Source organism: Lissotriton vulgaris, chromosome 6 (genome assembly GCF_964263255.1).
Source record: "Lissotriton vulgaris chromosome 6, aLisVul1.2, whole genome shotgun sequence".
Classification (NCBI taxonomy): domain Eukaryota; kingdom Metazoa; phylum Chordata; class Amphibia; order Caudata; family Salamandridae; genus Lissotriton; species Lissotriton vulgaris.
In genome coordinates, this window is record NC_141694.1 from 1,580,109,320 (window position 1) to 1,580,131,113 (window position 21,794).

At 41.3% G+C, this 21,794-nt stretch overlaps 1 protein-coding gene across 17 annotated transcripts in view; it reads left to right on the top strand.

The window, feature by feature from the left end:
* Positions 1-21,794, top strand: part of NRXN1 (neurexin 1) — a 1,556,457-nt gene that overhangs the window by 859,324 nt on the left and 675,339 nt on the right. For all 17 annotated transcript variants that reach the window (XM_086927741.1, XM_086927742.1, XM_086927749.1 and 14 more), the window contains 2 exons: positions 16,239-16,442; positions 19,882-19,908. In XM_086927741.1, the coding sequence (XP_086783867.1) occupies positions 16,239-16,442; positions 19,882-19,908 (231 nt within the window). The remainder of the gene's footprint in view (positions 1-16,238; positions 16,443-19,881; positions 19,909-21,794) is intronic.

Here is a 21,794-nt window from a genome sequence, read left to right on the forward strand (position 1 = left end):
GGGAATAAGCATGGGCGGAAAATCCGTTCCGCTTGCGGATTTTGCGGATTTTCGGTAAATTCGCAATCCGCGAACTCCCGCGAATTTACCGAAAATCGCAAATCCGCGAGCGGTGGATTTTTCCGGGGGCAAAAGTTCAAGCCTGGCCTGTTGTAACTATTTTAGGATGGCGCCGGCAAGCTGCCAGCGCCATCCTAAAATAGTTACTAAGTTAGCTTCAACAGGAAGCTCTAATAGATAAAATAAAGCAGGTGCTCGCACCTGCTTTATTTTATCTATTAGAGCTTCCTGTTGAAGCTAATTTAGTAAGTATTTTAGGATGGCGCTGGCAGCTTGCCGGCGCCATCCTAAAATATTTACAACATGTCCTTCCTGTGACCCTTCCTGTGACTCATTCGTCGTCGAGGCAGGTGTGCCTTCTTCCCAAATCTACCGTGGAAAATCAGCTGTGGTGCTGGATAGAGGCTTTTGCATCCTTGACTTTCACGAGCGCAATACCCGTGCTGTTCCTGTGACCAGGAGCTTTTTCTCTTCATCTGGTGAACTGATCTTTCTCTGACCTTTTATGCACACAAGAGGCATGTGAACTCGCATGGAAGCCCCGCACGTTTGGCCCCGCGCACACACTCGCGGTTTGCACCGTCTTCCCGCCATTCACCCACTATGATGGACAGCTCACTCAAGGGACCCCTGTGCTCTTCGGGGCGATTGCATAGTAACACACACATGGTCGCTCGAACTAGTTGATGCTCAAATTCAGTGACTCATTCATTAGCCCAAAAACAATCATGAGCGTCTTCGAGGCTGGACAGGTGTGCCTCTTCCCAAATCTACCGTGGAAAGTCAGCTGTGATGCTGGGTAGAGGCCTTTGCATCCTTTCTCTTCATATTATTGTGTTCGCATGGGTTGCTGCAAGTTCGCACGCGTTTTGTACAATTTAGCAATTTGCGAAATTGTACAAAACCCTCGCGAACTTGCAGAAACCTGTGCGAACATAAAAAAAAAAAATCCGCAAATTCGCGAGAATTCGCGGATTTTGCGGATTGCGAGTTCGCAAATCCGCAAAATCCGCGAACGCGAGATCCGCAAAATTCGCCCATGCTTAACAGGTAATGGACTTCTGGGTGGAACATCGGCCTGGAGTGGACCACGCCAATGCAGACGGTCTCTCTAGGTATTTCCGCCTTAGTGATGACGACTCCCAAGGGGTTGGGTAGTTCTCCCCACTTTCAGCTGGGGGGGACGCGTGTTAGACCTGTCTGGCCTTTTGCGTAGTCCCTCCAATTTATTATTTATTTTGTCCCCTTTTTGCCCCTCATGCCTTTATTATTTTTGTGTCCACTAGATTTTTATGATGTTGGTCTGGGGGATAGGTGCTCTTTCGCCCTCATAGTTTTCCACCTCAGGCCTAGATGCCTTTCCTGACAGGAATTAGTACAGATCCACAAAATGGTGGCTTCTAACTCTCACAACTGACACACCTGAGGCCTGTCCCATAGGATAGCATAGGGCATTCCAGAACCTTCTGGTCCCTTCTGGACCTCTGAGGGTCAGCCTATAAAAGGCGGCATGCTGGGCAACCATTTTGTCTTGTTAGTGAGGAGCAGCTGGAGTATAGGTTAAAGGTCTGGTAAGGGGTAGGATCTTCACAGGGTAGCTTACCTCTCAAGGGTTGCCCCTTTTAGGATTCACCCCCCCCCCCGTCCACCTCTTTGGGTCTGACCCAGTTAGCTTCATCCTGCTGACCCTGGACAGGGGGACTCCAGCCCAGGCGGTTGTGAGGTGTAAAACCAAGTCTTTACCCACCCTTGTCCAGTAGGAAGGGTTAGAGCAATTCGTAGGAGTTAGAGGATTGGAGCCTTGGAGTGTGGAGCTTTACCCCTGAACAGTTCCTCCTTGGTGTAAAACCGGGTCCCCCCTTGCTTGTGGGAGAGAGCGCAGCCAGAGTCATCTCTTCTCACCTGTAGAATCTGAGGTGGGAGATCAGGCGCTGCCGCGAAGCTGATGTGAAGCGGAGCGCAGCGCTGACTATATTCCGGTAGCGCGCTTCTGCACAGACTCTCAGCGGTGATCACTGTCCTGACAGGAGGGGCCTAGGACCGAGCAGGCCCAGAGGTGAGCCACTTCCCGTGCTCTCGAGGGGAGCAGCCGCCGTCCCGAGCCGCTAATCTCCCGCGCGTGCGCAGGAGCGCTGCCGGAGAGTGAGCTGACTGAGGCAGACCGAGGCGGGGAGCGGGCCCCACACGGAGCGTGAATTAAGCGCGAACTCCTCACGGGGCTGGCAGGAGCATTCTGGAAACCAGCCCCAGGTACGCACTGGGAGAGATCAGCGGAGGCCCCAGAAGAGGTAGCGTAGGCCGGAGAGGGAGGCACGTCTACCGACGCAAGTAAGGGGAGTGGGGGAAAGTGCGATGTGCTTAGACTTTCCCTTCTTTTTCACTCATCAAAGTGTCTAGAAGCACCGGAACGCGGGGTAAAAGTTCGGTTCTGGTATCCCAAAGGATTCCCTTTTACAGAGTTCAAAAGAGACAGAGTAAGAGGAAGTTTCAGAACTGAGAGAGGTCAACTGAAGAACACTGTTAACTTTACTGGGGAGCAGCCTGGGTGGAATGCCTGTGGTTCCTTAGAGAATTGTCAAAACGAACTTGTTAAACCTATGGCTCACTCAGTAGATATTGTGTTCACCTGCTAAAAATCTGATATGGGAAAGTGGTCCTAACTGATCTGTTTACTTCTATTTAGAGAGAGTTTGTCCACAGGAAACCGTCTGACAGAGAATCCATTGGGGGGAAGGAGGGAATTGCAGTGTTGCTGTAAGAGTTGGCTTTGTTAACCTTGAGACCCCATACTAAGGTACCTGGTGACTGATAAGGAAGTAATTTCTATGAATGTTTCAGTGCTGAAGATTTAAACACTGCTCCCTGGAGACTAATGTAATGTACTGTAAAGCTGAGAGGCTGTATAGTGAAATAATTTGGCAACTGTTGAGAGATTAATAATTTTCCTACTTGACATATGGTATTGAACTGCGTTAACTGAAGTTTGATTCTAGACAAAAGAACAAAGTATATTTTTATAAAACAGCTCATATTTTTACACAAACATTGGTGTAGTGTCATTTTTGAGTGATATTGCATTGAATTACTGCTGGGTGGTTTGCAAACTTTACACATGTGCCTCTATTGATATTGTCTTACCCTAGGCCAGGCTACCCTAGGTGACCTGACAACATTAGGTTCCAACATAGTGGATAGATGGTTATATGGTCTCTTGGGTCGAACAATGGATTGTCAAGGTTGGGTAGCGTAGCATATGGCAGGGGTAGACAGTCAAAATATCGAGTTGGAAATATCGACCTACCATAATATCGAGTCTGAAATATCGAAGGAGCATAATATCGAAGGCAAGAATATCGTAGGACAGAATATCGACCCAAGGTAAGTAATATCGAAATACTTAATATCGATGTAAGTAATATCGAAGTAAGTAATATCGATAGCATATATATCGATGTTAATAATTTCGATGACACTAATATCGATATTTGTATTATTTTATAGTTTTTTATTATGTATGTGTTATATGTTTAATGTAAGTATTTAAAATAATTACTATTATATGTGTATACATTTTCTATAATAATATAGAAATTTATAAGGAAATTTGATGTATTAGTACCGGAGCGGGTTGTGGGTTTATAGGGGAATAGGGTGGGAAGTAATTTAATTATGGTAAGTTGATTAATAATTAGTAGGATTAATTAATTAATTATAATTATTTGCTAATTAATATTGATTAATTGGGAAATAATTAATTGATTAATTGATATATATTTTCTGTAGCGGGATGTGGGTTTATAGGGGAATAGGGTGGGGAGTAATTTAATAATAATTAATTAATTAATATATGTTTTTAAATATTTATAACTAATTAATTGGCAAATAATTAATATTAATTAGTTAATTAATTAATATAATTTGGTACATATTTTAAATTAGTAATTAATTGGTAATTAAATAATATTAGTTAGTTAATTACATTATTAGAGTAATATATTTATATATATAATTTTTAGTTACTGTTAATTAATTAATTGGGGAAAATGATATTAACTATTAAATTATATTAATTACAGCTCATGTGCTAATATATTTACTTTATTGTTATTGTTAATTAATTATTAATTGCTAATTAAATAATATTATTTAACTTTGGGTTAAGGAGTATTTTTAGGGTTCAGGGTCATTTTTGGGTTTTTGGGTAAAGGGGTATTTTGAGTGTTTAGGGGCAGTTTTCAGTTTTTGGGTAAAGGAGTATTTTTAGGGTTCAGGGTCAGTTTTCAGTTTTTGGGTAAAGGGGTATTTTTAGGGTTCAGGGTCAGTTTTCAGTTCATGGGTAAAGGGGTATTTTTAGTGTTCAGGGTCAGTTTTCAGTTCATGGGTAAAGGGGTATTTTTAGGGTTCAGGGTCAGTTTTCTGTTTTTGGGTAAAGGGGTATTTTTAGGGTTCTGGGTCAGTTTTCAGTTCATGGGTAAAGGGGTATTTTTAGTGTTCAGGGTCAGTTTTCAGTTCATGGGTAAAGGGGTATTTTTAGGGTTCAGGGTCAGTTTTCAGTTTTTGGGTAAAGGGGTATTTTTAGGGTTCAGGGTCAGTTTTCAGTTCATGGGTAAAGGGGTATTTTTAGGGTTCAGGGTCAGTTTTCAGTAAATGGGTAAAGGGGTATTTTTAGGGTTCAGGGTCAGTTTTCAGTTCATGGGGAAAGGGGTATTTTTAGGGTTCAGGGTCAGTTTTCAGTTCTTGGGTAAAGGGGTATTTTTAGGGTTCAGGGTCAGTTTTCAGTTTTTAGGTAAAGGGGTATTTTTAGGGTTCAGGGTCAGTTTTCAGTTCTTGGGTAAAGGGGTATTTTTAGGGTTCAGGGTCAGTTTTCAGTTTTTGGGTAAAGGGGTATTTTTAGGGTTCAGGGTCAGTTTTCAGTTTTTGGGTAAAGGGGTATTTTTAGGGTTCAGGGTCAGTTTTCAGTTCGTGGGTAAAGGGGTTGTTTTTGGGTTCAGGGTCAGTTTTCTCGACTGTTGCACTCTCTGGAGTGGGAATAGTAATTTTATCCCTATGCTATCAAACGCTTTATATAATTAATTGTTAAAATATCACATGTTTATTTTATTTTTTATATTACTTACATTTTATGTATGTTATTGTTTTATGTTTGTACATGTATTAGTAAATTAGAATATATTTCATTAAGTTAGAAATTAGTAAATTAATTATTAATACTTATTGTTCAGTACATATATATTATATCTTTACTGTATATATTTAATTAATGTATTATTAATATATATATGTTTTATTTATTAATTTTAAACATTATTAGATACTTTTAAATATGTATATTTTATTTATTAGTGTTACATACTTACTTTTACATTTATATATATTAAAAAAAATCGATATTTTTAACATCGATATTTTTTACAACGAAATTATTTTTTCGATATTTTTGTACTAACCATGTTGTAGATAGGATGTCCATATTTTTGCCCTCGATATTGTTGACTCGATATTCTTGTAGGTCGATATTTTTGTAGTCGAAATTCTGTCATAGATCCATGGCAGGATGAGAGAGGTTTTAACCTTTGAGGCTAATGCATCTTTTACAAATGTCTTAATCTCTAGGAAAGCTAGTGAGGTTTCGGTGATGCCTGTATTTACCATATTTGAACCCTTAATTAAGTTTTCAATTTTGTGTTCCAGCTTGCTTAGTTGGGTATTCCAGTAAGTACTCAGATTGTATATGTCAGATTTGGTGGATTTTTTAAAGTGTGATTCAGTCTGTTAGTCACTGTTACACTTAGCCTCTTTGGTGTGGTTTCCCCTGACTTTTTGCCTATACCGCCTGTATTTTTATGCTGTGCTGGACTTCGTTTTGTTGGGATGCTTTGTTTGAACTACAAACTCGAGACCGGGACCGAGGGAGAACGAACACGTCTTGCAGTCAAAACCAAGCTTATTACTGATACCATATGAATTGGCTGTGAATAACGGCGCCTAACTGCTACGATGTACACTGAATAAGAGGAATTGATTATTTTCCTCCCTAATAAGGCTTTTAATGCCACGCACACTTGAAGCTTTGAATAAATAAAGTCTTGAGAGAAAAACTACTGACAAACGTCCTCAATATCTTTCGCCCTGAAGAAGTCCTTCGGACGAAACGCGTTGGCTACGTTTTTGCATGAAGACTTTGAATAAAAGCAAGAAAGAAAACTCTTAAGTCCTACTGAATTGATTTTCTTGATTGTTGTCCAGACTACTCTTGTCACTGTGTACTTTGTGGGGTGCTGAACCACTGTGTTTGACTGGACTTCGTTTTTGTTGGGATGCTTTGTTCACTTTGCCACTGCTGATCAGTATCAAAGTGCAAATGCGCCCTGAGTAAATTTTTATTACAATTGGTTCACCCTGATTGCCATATTTTATTTACTGGTAAGTCCCTAGTAAAGTGAACTGAGTGTGCCAGGGCCTGTAAATCAAATGCTACTACTGTGTCTGCAGCACAGGTTGTGCCATACCCACGAGAAGCCCTGAAAAAGTATCTCAGACCTGCCGCTGCAGTGTCTGTGTGCTGTTTTAAACTGCGATGTCGACCTTCCCTTTTATTACATGTAAGACACCCCTCATGTAGGCCAAAGGTACCCCCATGGGCAGGGTGCAGTGTATGTAAAAGGTAGGACATGTACTGGTGTGCGTGACATGTCCTGATAGTGAAGTACTGCCAATTTCAGTTTTCACTATTGAAAGGCAATCTGTCCCATAGAATAGAAAGGGAGATACTTTGTAACATCTTACAAGTATAACTTCCCATTGGGAAAAGATTTAAGAGAGTGATAAGCTCTCTGAAATCAGAATTTATTAGCACATCTTTTATTAAAGATGTTTTTTAAATGGTGTGTTGGAATATGCCACTTCCAGAATGTAGGCATTTTCTTGTTTAACCATTATATGTGCCTCTGCCTGTTTGTGGATTGACGGTCAGTTTTGGAGTGACAGGGGCTGGGGATGGGCATTCACTGTAGACAGCCACTGGGGGCGGAGGGGTTGAGGTATGCCTGGCCCTTCATGGATGACTCAGAGCTGAGCTGAATAAACCTTGGATGAATTTCGAGAGGTGGGAAGAGTTTTCCTTGCACCCAAATATGGCCTGTTCCTCTTGCACAATGATGTCTCCACCCCCTGTGATCATACTGCACCAGTGAGAACCAAACTGGTTGGGACTGGGGGCAAAGATCATTGCACAAAGAAGAACAAAGGAAAAACGGGGTATTAGTAATGAACCTTAAACCCCAGAGCATTTGATCATTTCTGGACTCAAGAGAAATCTTTGCCAAGGATAAGAGCTTGAGATCTGTGTGCTGTGTGCTGTGTGCTCTGTGGGTTTGGCCTGCAGTTGCTGCTTCTGCTATGAAAAGAACAAAGACTGAAACTTTGCTGTGATTCTGCTTGTAGAAGAATCTCCAAGGGCTTGTGTGTGCCGTCCTCCTGTTTTGATTTCTCAGGGACACAAAGACTTCACCCCCAGTTCCTCTGAACATTGCTGCTGAGAGTTCTGACCTGCTAGGTGGTGCCTGTTCCAGTTTTGGGACTCTAGATTTTGTTACTGCTGTTGGGAGTTGGAAGAATCTGAAGAAACAAAAGAAATTGATGCATCGCCCTTCTTGCACCTGTTTTTCCAATTCAGCACCACTGTGTGGTAAGAATCTCCACGCACCACCGCCGTGCAGCTGCAGAAATGACGCAGCACCTGCAACTGCAAGAACTGACACATCATGGGATCGCGACTGGAGAAACCGACGCAGCACCACTTGTCACATCGATTGGCAGCGCATTCCGGATTTCCACGCATTGCAACTGTGTGGCAAGTTTTCTTGACGCATCACCCGCAGACCAGAACCATCTTGGAGGCGATGCATCATTTCCTCCTACATTACAGATTTGACAAATCACTTCTCCTGTGTGCAGCAGAACTGTTGCATTGCCTCCCAAAGGACTCAGGAACTGGCGCAACCCTTTGTTTATCGACGCTTCACTTTTCTACAGGTGTTTGGCCTTGAGAATTTCACATTCTTGTTACATGTATGCTGGATTTTTTGTCGCTTTGATCATTTGTTGGTTTAGATAGAGATACCTTATTTTTCTAAACTGGTGTGGTGTCCATTTGTGGTGTTATCATGGTATTACTGTGTGTTTTGAGTTCAAATCCTTTTCATGTTGCCTTTGGGTTAAGCCTGTTTGCTTGTGCCAAGCTACCAAGGACCAAGGGGGTCAGCAGGGGTTATCTAGAGTGTGTATCCCCCTTACCCCAACTAGAAGCAAGTGTTCTTACTTGGAGAAAGGTACCTACCTCTGCCAAATAAAGACCCCAATTCTAACAATCAACTCTACAAATGTATCTGGGTGTGTACTATTTAAATATCATGTTGTCTGGATTTGGTATTTGCCTTGTTGTACACTACGAGCCCATTCAGTGGATAGTTTAGTTCATTGTAGAGTTTTTTTCCTGCGTCTTCATTAGTGGTGTGCTCACTTCTTAGAATCTTCTAAAGCTCTGAGCTAGGTGTGCAGCTGGTGGGCTTACAGAGGGCACTGGTGTGTGGTATTTGTGCTATAATGGTTGAACCCATTTGGGAATCAATGAACGCCTTTATTCTGGAGGAGTGTTGTTGTAAGCTCCTCTCAGTTATAACTGACTCGTCTATAGTGATCCCTTCAGCTCTTCATTCCTCTCCATTGGTCATTGGTATCAGAGAGGTAATATCTGGATTGTGAGGGATTGGTGTTCGACTAGGATACTGTTTAATTTTTGTCTTTATTGCAGTGGAATTAACTGGGTTAGGGTCTTGGTCATTTGTGTTGTACATCTGGATTGATTGCATTGTAAACGGTGAGTCCTGTGGTGTGGAACAGTGCCTTTCCATTGGGTTTCGGCCTTGTTCTAGTGTGCTTTCAGTTCTGTGAGATTGTTGATTGGTCTGTGTGTCTTGGGATGTGTTCTGGCATGAAGACGCTCTCATGTGTGTTCATAGTTTGGGGAACCATTAATCAAAGATTTCTAGATAGGGTCAGATGCTTGTTCCAGTATGATGCCAGTCTTGTAGATCGATAATGCCACTTCTGCCTTGAATAGGTGAGTGAGAGACATGGACAATTTGCGACCATGTGGAATTTTGATGGATTTTGAAATCTGTAGAACTGCGTGGATCGATTTTTTCCACCTTGCTGTACATTCTGTAAAGAAGACGAGGTCTGATTTTATTGTTCTTTCGTCAAGCAAATATAGAAGTTGGAGATGAGTGTTTCTGGTTGGGCTAATAAGAGTGTGTGTTTGAGATGTTTTGCTGTGTTATTGGAGAGATTGGTAAATTATTTTGAGGGAGTCAGGTCCGGATTCCGATAACCATCTTTCTGGAGAATTGAATATCTTGGTATTCGCGGATGCTTGGCCCTGCAAACTATTTGGAGTAGCATTGACCTATGGATTCTTCTGTTGTACTAATGTGTGGGAGTCTCAGATGACGTCTTGTGAGATGTAGACAATGGGATTTCTGTTCTCTAGTCCCTATGTTCTTTGAGGAAAGTTGTTTACCTCATACATTCAAGTTAAATGCGAGAGATCCAAGATATCCTTCTCAAAAGAGTAGGGATCTGCCCAGTTACTCAAATTAACTTTTGCACTAAAGAAAGTATTACTTGTAGTAGTAGTCTTGGCACAAATGTGTCTGAGTGGTATTTGCAATTTAAGGGACCATGTGTACACGGTTCAGGTGTCCAAAGCTTTTCAACAATATTTGCTTTGAGTATTGTGGTCATAAAAGGTTATTAGCAAACAGAATTGGTCTTCCAAGAACCAGTTGAAACTATCTTCCCCAGAATATCCTGCACTGTGAGTTGGTAGACTTTGATCAGTAGAGGCTCTGTAGTATTATAATAGTATTCCAGCCCATTACCATTACTGAGCTTACATTCCTGCCATGCTTTTAGTGAATAATTGTGCATCCAGCCTCAAGTCCTATGTCAGTTTCCCAGCAGAAAAGAGGGCAGCCATGTTCAGGAAAAGAAGAACAATGTTCCTTCATGTAGGAACAGAGAGGAGAAGGATCCCTAAAACTGAGGTTGGAATCAACCTAGAGAGACCTCACATCGGGACATAGAATCCCAAAAAACAGGAAAAGTTAGGCTTCTGCATGGGAGTCGAGCTTCTGCAGCCATCCACATACCAAAGGCTCCAGCTTACCATGGCCAGGAGTCACCAATCATCACCACATTGAACACAATGTCAGGGGGCACAGGACAGGCGAATGTGCACTTGCTGGTTGCCGGTGAGGGGGCTCGTTAAGGGAGAGGACACAGATTCACAGATTCATTAAGGGCAGGGGTGCAGCAGTGAGAGTGATGCCAGTATAGAGTCAATAGCATGGCGGAAGGCAGAGGTGGTAGGGCCCTCGTTATAGTGCCTACCTGAACGGCATACATGCTGTTCCATACTCTTGTCGGATTTCACTTTCCGGGAAGAAAAGGAGAGAAAGAAGCAAACAGCCCCACTGTGTGGGAACCACAGGACATCTATTTAACTAAACCTGTGTGGAAGCTTTTTGTGGTGGTTTTATTAAGTTACTGTAGTCTAACTGTGGCGCAAATACTTTATGCTTGCCTCCACTGTGTCATTGGAATCAAGCTATCCTGGATGATGAGGGTTGAAACCGGTCCTAGGATGCTTGTTTACGGTCCAGGAAGGACCTGGCTTGGCAGTTCGGGGTGGACTGTTCCCATGAGGCACAGGGTCAAGACTGATTTGCATATGGCCAGGTCTAAACTGGGGTGGCATGATGAGCAAATGAATGATGGATTTAACCCTGATCTCTTGACTGGGGGTGAATGTTTTGATTTGTTCGGCATTCTGTCCATCTATTGTGTCTTTTGCTTTCTTGCCCTAAGTGTGCCAGGTATGCTAAGACATGGGTCCTGGGCTCACTGTGTAACTGAAATCAAGCTATCCTGGCTGATCAGGGGTGAAACCCCAAAACTGGTCCTAGGTTCCTTGTTTCCCATCCAGGGAGGACCTGGCTTGGCAGTTCGGGATGGACTGTTCCCATGAGGCACAGGGTCAAGACTGAATTGCGTATGGCCAGGTCTAAACTGGGGTGGCATGGTGAGCAAAAGAATGATGGATATAACCCAGATCTCTTGACTGGGAGTGAATGTTTTAATTTGTTCTGCATTCCATCCATCAATTGTGCGTCTTTTGCTTTCTCGCTCTAAGTGCGCCAGGTATGCCCAGACGAGGATCCTGGGCTCACTGTCACTGGAATCAAGCTATCCTGGCTGATGTGGGGTGAAACCTCGAAAACGGTTCAAGGATGCTTGTTTTCAGTCCAGGGAGGACCTGGCTTGGCAGTTCGGGCTGGACTGTTCCCATGAGGCACAGGGTCAAGACTGATTTGCATATGGCCAGGTCTAAACTGGGGTGGCATGTTGAGCAAAAGAATGATGGATTTAACCCAGATCTCTTGACTGGGGGTGAATGTTTTGATTTGTTCTGCATTCCATCCATCAAGTGTGTGTCTTTTGCTTTCTCACCCTAAGTGTGTCAAGTATGCCTAGATGTAAGTCCTGGACTTACTCTGTCACTGGAATCAAGCTATCCTGGCTGATGAGGGGTGAAACCCCAAAACCGGTACAGGGTAAAAGCTGCACCATGTTTCTCTAAGCAGGCAGTAACCTGACAACACTTTTAAGAGGGATTAGCGATCCCTTTGCAGGTGGGTGCAGTGTGTGACTGCATCTGCCTGCAAGAAGATATCTGAGGGGTCCATGGGACCCCCTTTCACCCGTCCAGAGGGCTACTTTAGAAGGTGCACTGAAGTTAAGCCATCTACTTGTGGTGCACTTTCAGTGCGCCTCCTAAAGCCATGTTCGCCTCTGCGCCCATGTCGATGATAAGTTGCGGGCACAGAGGGAAAGAGATTCCTTCATTTGCATGGGGCTACCTCACAATGCAAATGAGGGAACACTCTCTAATGATAGCGCTGTATTTGAACGAATACTATCTGTATTACAGAAGGGTGCTCACAAGCGATTGTGACCCCTCCTGTAATACCAAAGTGCCCTAAGGGCACACAAAGCAGACACAAACACCTGCTGCGCCCCCAGGGCACTTTTGCAATATGGCCCCTATTCTGTATGTGGGACAGTGAGCTAGGAACCTGAAGGGTTAAGTAGGACAGACTTACACATATCTTAATGCCAGGCTGTCAACATAGGAGCAAAAACAAACTGAAAGTGTCTAATTTACCCCAGTTGAGCTAGGGAATTATGGAATGTTCAGAACAATGTTACCCTTAAATGGACACAAAGCACTATTGATTAAAAACACATGTATCATATCAGACTTGTATGATGGACAAGAAACACCCATAAGCCCTCAAAGCAAACAGGAATGTGTAAAAACACAAACATTTTACATAGAGGTACCCCCTGTAGGGGCAATCCGGTGAGGGTCCTATGAGTGGTCACACAAAAAGAGAAACTTTCCTAAAATACAGCTGTGACACCATGCCCTCACTAATTATCACTTGCCAGTACGACCCTGGAAACGGTATCATTTGTTTTTCAAGATATATGAGGTTGAAACATTTGGTGATCAATATTTTTATAAATGCAAATTGTGGTTCTCAGGGCAGAAAACCAACAACACTGTGCAAGAACGGCAGACAGTTTAATGTGAGAAAATTGGTACTGCCCTCGTAAGGCACACAGCGTAGCTTCTCATCCAGATAAACCCACAAATAGTCCCTTTACTTCAATTGTTCTTATGAGCCAAAGGGGTTCGTATTCTCTGCTGCAGTGTTAGAAAATGTAATCTTGAAAAATCCCATTACTGTTCATAAGCCGCATAATTTTAATTAACAATTTTGTTGCTAGAGTGCCAATTTATAAAGTTGCCCGACTTAGAATGTTAATCTATAAAGCCCCTCTACTCGGTATCTCTCACTGCATTAGAATGCAATGCTTTCGGATTCACCCTGTCAAAATTAGGCATGCATTTGGCACAGTCTAAATCCTTTGAGGACTGCTTTAAAATGAAGTGGAAAATATTGGACCATGAAGGAAGCCCTATAATCTGAAAAGTCACAGAGTATAGAATGCACGAAGACAATTCTTCGGTGTGACCATGTTGAAGGGACTTGGTCAAGTGCATGTTATAGATACACTTTCTGGTAGTCTTAAAACACTATCTGCTTTTTAAGTTTAGGTTCTCATTTAAAAACTGGAAGCACTGTAAATAATTGCATATTTTACAATTAGTTCTGTATTTGTCACAGCACAGTGCAGTTTCTGATTGGATGATGTTTTGACTAATTATTGGTATTTTATTTTGAATGCGTTTTGTAAGTGTCTCCTAATAAACTGGGAGAAAGAAAACCCTCAGTGAAAGAAAAAGTTTCTAACTCACTAAAAGCAAAAAAAAACGGCAAAGAAGTATGGAAGAACCACTGCTGTTTAAGGGCCTAAGGTATGGCATATTGGCGTAGAGCCGGGCAGCAAAGCTCATTGCTGCACTGCCATATGCCTAAGTGAAAGTTTAATGAGTCATACCATGTTTCAAGGGTGTCTTCATTGCATACAGGATTGTTTTTGTGCAGGGAGGAGCACCTTCCTACACAAAAAACAATCCTACCAGGTGTTTTCCTTTTTCGTTGTGTGCAGAAAAATGCAGCACATCTGGTAAGAGAATTAAATGAGGAGAAATAAATATAGTTCTCCTTGTTACGCCTCACCTTGAGAGGTATACAGATTTGATGCTTCCTCAGGTTTACATCGCTTTGTCAAGTCAAATTCCATGGGTGTTGCATGGGAAAAACGTCTCCCAGGTGCAGAGTAAAACTACGCAGTAATTTGCGCTGTGCTGCCTTACTCCCAGGCCACTGAAAGCCGGAGTGTGTGGCTTTCTGTGGATTTATGAATCTTTAGGAGAGCCTTGCTTCACTTATATACCACTTTACCTGGTGCAAAGGTGATGCATAATAAATAATCCCCTTAGTGTGGGTGCATTCGTGTTCTTTCATTTGAATCAGACATGTTTTGTGCACATATTCCGAGATGTGTACCCTACTCAAAAATAAATTCTATAACATCGGAAAACAAATTAAAAAAGTCATTGAGGGATTCTATTTAAGCTTTAAAGTCCTGAGCTCAAGGCATTAATATGGTAACACAGTCGGCTGGCGCGGCAGCCGCAGTCCATTGCCCGCCCTACATTAAAAGTCGAAGCCAATGGTGAGGGGTGCGCATGTAATGAACTAACAGCAGTTAACGCCTGACAGCTATGGACATTAATGCTCTCAGAATCCCTCATCGAGCACAGACAGAAATACAAGCCCACTGTCACTGCCTCACATAACTTTAATTATGCCTATGTACAAAGCTTTTTTTGTGAGTACTTGGGTTTACTCCTGTGCTAGGTGAGAATTACACATGAATTGCAAGGCCCGCCCCTGATTCAAAACGCTGTTTTCCCTTAGTAAGAATATCTTACTATTGGAAAAAAAATGGTAATTTAAGCCCCGATTGAAATACTACTACTAAAAATTAAGTATGATTCAGACCTGGATAGTCAGGTACATTTCCACAAAAGAGAGAAAAAAGACATATTAAAAAGATTTTTGAATAGCACTGAAGTTAAGCTGCATAGAACAAAACATGAGTGACCAGTGTGATATCAGTTCACAGCAGAAACGATTCTGAATGTCTCCCTGCCACACTGCACACTGCTTCAATCGGTGGTATAAGTCCACATTGACATCCCGCAGGTTAAGCTGCAGTAAGCCTGGCTCTCTCCTACTTACTGTCTCTGGGGTGGATGGACCTGGAAGGTTGAAGAGGTCTTGTGGGGAAAAGGTAGTGGCTTTGTGAATAGATTAAACAACATTTTAATAGATTTCAAGAACTAGAGTGTTGCAGTAATCCCTCTTGCGGGGGTAGTCTTGACAATGGAGGGTACAGCTTGAAAGGTAGAAAAGAGTGGATTTTGTTTCCAGATGTGGAGTACCTTGTAGGGCGGATGGGACTGAACCACGTTTTATTTGCAAGAATGGACTACATGGATAATTGGGTCAAGAGGGAAAGGGATGGCAGCTTGAAACGTTTCGGGCACATTTGTAGTGGGGTAATAGATGATCGCAATATGTGCAGTTATAAGCATTAGACAGATGACGGTCATCAACTACTGTTTTATTTATCATTCAAACTAGCTCACTCTGCGATTCTTCTCCCATCGAAGATAACCACAACCATCGTGAATATCACAATGACCTGAATTTGTACTTTAATTTGTCTTGCAAATATATAATTCATTCGTATGTGTTGATGGTTGTGTTCGTGGCTTTGCGGCACCTGTGTGGTAAATTCAGTATTGGGGAGATGCATACCATTTTTAATTTTTTTTTATTTTATTACCGAAAGGCTTCCTTGATCGCACACGATAACTTCTTCACACGAATGTACGGGATCGCTTAGATGAAACAACTCTTAATAATCCCAGTATTGCACAGTAGAAATTGTTATAAAAAAAACCAGATCAAATGCTTAATTAGCCATATGCGTGTGCGGGTATGTGTACATATATGTATGTGCACACACACAAACACATACATATATATATATATATATATATATATATATATATATATATATATATATATATAGGGAGAGAGAGAGAGAGAGAGAGAGAGAGAGAGAGAGAGGGAGAGAGAGAAAGCGATAAATAGCTATCTAGACAGATAGATAGATAGATAGATAGATAGATAGATAGATAGATAGATAGATAGATAGATAGATAGATTTATTTTACTCAAACGTTAGGTACCATTACGTATAACAAATGAATACATTGTCAAATTGTCGGATGTAGTTATAATGTAACCGCAATATACCTGGCAAGCTTGGGAGCCATCTTTGTGTGTGTGGGTAAATGTGTCCGATATTCTTTGCTTGGTTCTAGTAGTCACCTGTTACATCTAAGATTAGATTTGGCTGTACATGACGGACTCCAAAAAGTATTGACAGCAGCACAGCTGCACTATTCATGTACTGAGGTGGCAACTATTGTATACATGCCCGCAACAATACACTGGTGACCTTGCACAGCAAATCATGTGTTGCAATTATCTTCCATTCCTTTGCAGAGGCAACGGTGCTGAGTTACGATGGAAGCATGTTCATGAAGATCCAGCTCCCCGTTGTCATGCACACAGAGGCAGAAGATGTGTCCTTGCGTTTCAGGTCCCAGCGGGCTTATGGTATTTTGATGGCCACCACCTCTAGGGACTCGGCGGACACCCTCCGCTTAGAGCTTGATGCAGGACGCGTGAAACTGACGGTCAACCTAGGTAACACCTCCACCCACCCAACACAATATTTTGTTTGCCTGAATGTATTTTTTCTAACAGTCAGTTTGGCACAAACCTGCAAGGAACATCAGCCACCTGGCAAACACTGTTTTTTTTTTTATTATTTAATTTTAATAATGATTTGTTAGTATATCTAAGTATGTTTTTCTCTTTGCACACTGCAATTGAATCTGTTGTAATGTGACCTTTTCTCTGCTTCGGGGTGCTTAAAGAGAGAAGCCTAGTCCACCCATCTCAACACTGGGTGATGCTCTTTTTCAGAATATTTATGAGCGCTGCCATAAATATACCCTGTCAGTAGTTACATAATTTAAAGTGTGCGTGCCGAAAACTCCTTAACAGTTCAAAGTGGGTCAGCCTCTTCTGGCTGGCAGACAGCGCAATCTACTGCACGCATCAGAGAGAATCTGCAGTTCACACATGATGTGCTGCACCCCACCCCCCGTGCTTCTCTCTGTGGGCGATCCCATCTTCTCTGTACTAATCGACTATGCCTTTTTTTTTTTTGTTTAACCCCTTCCACACTCATGACGAGCTGGGCTCGTCATGGTGTAGCCTCCTCAAACACTGATGACGAGCCCAGCTCGTCATGAAATAAAGGAATACAGCGATTCCCAGCACAGGAGGGGAATTGCCTTAGCAGCCATGGGGTTAAAAGATAACACGCACCCTTCAATGCCCAAAGTCTGCGGCCCTTTAGCAAACAGCCATGTGATCATAAAACACGCAGCCTTTCACAGAAAAAGAATGCTTCTCTGCTTTCAGAGCATGCACGCCTGGGTGTTTCCAGTTATTACATGCTCACATCTTTTGGTGCCTAAACACATGCTCGTATTGCAAATAAATGCCACGCTATCCAACGATTGCCTCTGCCTTTAAAACTCCAGCCTGCTGTGAAGATTATGGGGTTTTAAGCAGTTCACAGACTTAAATATCAGTGGCTATGTAAAGAACAATTGTGTAGAAACATAGGGCAGTGAAGCGCTGTATCAGAACATTTCTTTTAACGTCAGGCAATGCAGAGCAATCCAGACTCGATACAGTCCTGCATCCCCACCTAGTGGCATTTGGTTATATTACAGGTTTACAACGGGAAGATTTTTTCAGAATCCACCATTTTAGAAGCGAAGAGATAAAATGGCATCAGCGAGCTTTCTAAACAAAAGGTTTCTGTGCAAAGACGTGTGCCTTTATTGGTCCCTGGCTGTTTGCAACCACTTTTCTGATGCGGTTGACGACACATGACAAACTCAGCTACATGGAAACAAAATTAGGTCTTGTAGTTTATTCATACTCCACAAAGGCATGATTGTTAATATGTGAGCATTGTATTATTATTCTTTCAGATGAGGCAGCGAGCAATTAAGAGCGTCAGGATAGTGAAATGTTCTTCAAAACATAAAGCGTAAATACAACAGATGAATACAATTTTTCACTTAATGTTCAATTAAATGCACGGAATTTACCACTCTGGAACATTTATGATGGAGGGGTATTTCACATGCAAAACCCAATTTGATAGAGCTTTGCTCAATAAGACTCATATTTATTATATATAGCAACTACTACACTCATTTCCTAGCGCCCTCCCAAGTGCAGTCTAACATAAGTTAAATGTGGAACAATTTCTGGAACATTTAAACTGTCTGAGAAAGTATAGAAACTCACTAAAATATATATTTTTCATGAATATATATATGTATATATACGACTTATGCCTCATCATTTGCTCTTATTTTAAAAAGGGTATTTTATCAAAATCTAAAATTGTAGGTCGTTTGAAAGACTGCCTTTTTTGAATATATAGTTTTGTTTCTTTATTTATAAACGGTATGCTTCACTTTCTTTAGTACAAGATAGTGGGGAAGAAATAAGAGCTGATTTAAATGTTCAATTATTCTCAAGATTGTTTCAAAACAACTTAGCGAATTAAAGAGATATATCTACATAGCCACAAACAAATCATTATAAGCACAGCTTTTGAGTATGAAAAGTATTGTTCAAACTATGTGGGCATGTACGTGTTTAAAAGCTGTGTTGCTGATCCTAAGACTATATTTTATTATGCTGTGGCTATCCTGGGAATGTTGCTCAGCATCCATTTGCCTGCCATGAGGCATATATATTTCATAATACGCAGCCTATATTCCTGAACGCATGTTGTACCCAGTAAAAAAACCCTAAAAATCCAGGGCCTTCAAAATCACCGCTTAACTTCTGACTCCCCTGGTTCCTTTGTCTCAGTTTGATCATCTTAATTCACATTAGTAATCTTCACAGATTGGTCGACCAGTGCATTAGCAGCTGTGTAAACTCAATATTAAGAAATAGCAACAGGTTTTGGCCTGTAACCATTTTTTGTTGTGGGATCCGGGTCCCAAACATCATGTGGGATCCCTTTCTGGTTTTTCAGCAGCACAAGCACCTAGTTTAGAACAGAAACAACGCCAGATGAAACAATGGACTCAGTTCCATCATATTGTACTACTAAGCAGTAGCTTTTGTTACATTTCTAACCATGAACATGTCACAAAATTAAGCAAGCCCACTTTTCTGGTATTTAAAATGTATTTTTCAGCAGCACGGGTATCTTAAAGGTGCGGTGTTTGGGCAAAAAGCTGCCCGCCCAACCTTTATTACAGCCCTGCAGGTGTTACAGATTTAACATTTGCCCTAGGACTCATGTTTTAATGGAAATCACTAATGGAAGCTAATTCTACTTACTAATGAAAGCATATAGTGCACACAACATATGTTCAAATAACGCCATAGCACATTCCCCATCATAAGTTGGCCAGGAAATTAATATTCAGCTCAGCCATTCCAAGTCAAAATCGCTTTCTCCCTTCTCAACTAAGGATGCAATGTCTTCACATATAGCAAATATATGCCTCAAAACGTTACCAGACATATTATATGCCTTTATAAAATTATACTAGACTATATATATAACCATGCCCTTTGCTACACAAAGTTCTGCATAACTCAGCCTTGGTGGTAAACTGCAGCGGTCCTTGGTGTCTGATCGAGGCATGCCTGTTAGCACCCCATTGTGAAGGAGCACTATTAAAAATAAATGCACATAGAATAACTGTATGTTCTTTCACACATGGGAAGTTATGGGCGAGTTGTCCTGGTCAGACATGCTTGGCAGATAAAGAACCGCTTTCACCTTCATTTGTCCCCATGTAGCTTGGTTTGAATTTGGCCATTTTTAAAATCTATTTTGTCATATGTACAAATGCGTTTTCACACAATATCTCTGCGCTATTGCAATATGTAAAGGATAAAAACGGTATTGAGTGGCCATATTTGCATGTGTCCGTCCCCGGAAGGGTGGACTGTCATTTTATTGGATGTCTGCAGCTGTTACCTTGAAGGATAAATTTTCATTTTTCATCTATTCTTCCCCATCTAGACTGTATCAGGATTAACTGTAATTCCAGTAAGTGCCTATTCAACATTTTTAAAATGTTTTTCTCCATTGTAAAATCATTTGCACTGGGTGTCAACATGATGTATAAATGTTTAAATTCTCATAGGCCCAGTTTTTGAAAAAAAAAACATTTTTAAGGGGTGTAAAAAGTCATTGTGTAAGACTGAAATGATTTGCTTACTGCCAAGGAACAACCTCAAAACTGGCTTAAAGGAATCGCACTTAAAAGTCTTAAACTTCATTGAACAAAGGGATGAGAAACAAAATCTTCTGTTATGGGTATGTATTTTGTAAAATAAAATTATGGGATCCCTGTGTTGGTGCAGTACATTTGCATGATGAATTTTTACATCCGAGCAATGTGTAGGTAGGACTCCTTAACTCCAAGTCCCCCTTTATTCAAGTGTGCATGTCTCGAGGAAGTTAGAGCAAAGACTACTAAGCGCATGTTTGTTCTAGAGTCTGCAAGATAAGCATTTAGTTAAAAAGATCTGTGATGCTCTTAGAGGACAGGGGGACTACGGTTTTATTTTGTCTCTTTTGTTTTTATTCGGGAGATTATAAAATGGACCATCTGTCACAGTCAATCTCCATTCTAGTTTCTTCAAGTCTTTAGTCAATTGATGTCACATATAACTATTCAAGAATAGAAAACATGATGTCACCTAATGATTTCCATACGATCATTCTGTTAGAGTCAAATGTTTACATTTTTGGAAACAAAATACGAGTTGTCAAGTTTGATTTGTGTGCATTACATAGAAAGAAAGGCTACCACCGAGTTTGTCAGATGTAAAATTACCATTCGGTTTAAATTAATGGCTGTAGTTTTTACACACGTTGTAAAAGTTGTGCATTAATCCATCAATGTAAGTGATTGTGCTAAGTAACTAACAGTAGAGTATGATTTCAGTTTTAAAGCCTTTTGATGTAGAGAACTGTTTGTAAACCACAAATTACAAATATGTAAACCTTGGCACGTGATCAATAATTTACATACGAAACTTCAATGGCCTCAAAGACAATGAGTACAGCGGTCAGATAACAAGCATTGCTCCATTTAATCCGTACAATTTGCACCCAGATCTGTCACAGTACATATGATGTCAGCCACCCCCCTAAGACACACACCGGCCTACAAATTGTGCTGCCCACTGCACTGCAGAAGCTGCAGATTCCAATGTTACACCCTGAGGTTTGCACCATGATCTGTGGTTAGTTCACTGAGACATACAAGGTTGCGAGAAATGCTAATAAACGTTGGATGTCCTGAATAACACGTCCGACTACATCAGCTCTAATACCATCCCAACGTATTCCCTGTTGCTTTATAGAGGCACACTAAACTGTTTTCTCTTTCTTTGCAGATTAGGCTCCTTCTCACAGTTTGCTAAATGTGAGACGGTTTCACACAGCTTTACTGTAAACTAATCATCTATTCTGAACACTTTGCCGCGAATCATAGACTATTGAGTGGCATTAAGTGGTCATGACATCTCATATTGAGTACAAGCTGGGAAGTCTGATTTTGGGTCCTACGAAGACTACTGAACTTCTTTTTAAAGAAGTCGCCTTTACAGGGAAGAGTAGTAATCAGATAGAAGTCCTCTACTATAATCAGGATAATATTTAAAGAAATGTTACCAGAAGAAGGATTCTGCGAACTTGGTGTAAGTGATGAAATGCATTTTTGTTTACTGCATGAAAATATCATCTAAAAGCAAGACCATTTTCAAAAAAGTCAACCAGCTTACATTCCTCGTCTGGATGTGCTGGAAGTGGACTCAAGGACTCTGACCAGGAAAAAGAAAAGAGGTGGTATAGCAGGGCCCGAAAAGTAGGATCTCCTATTCCAGGTTAACCTAATTGCTGAGGCAGAAATAATTGATCTTCAT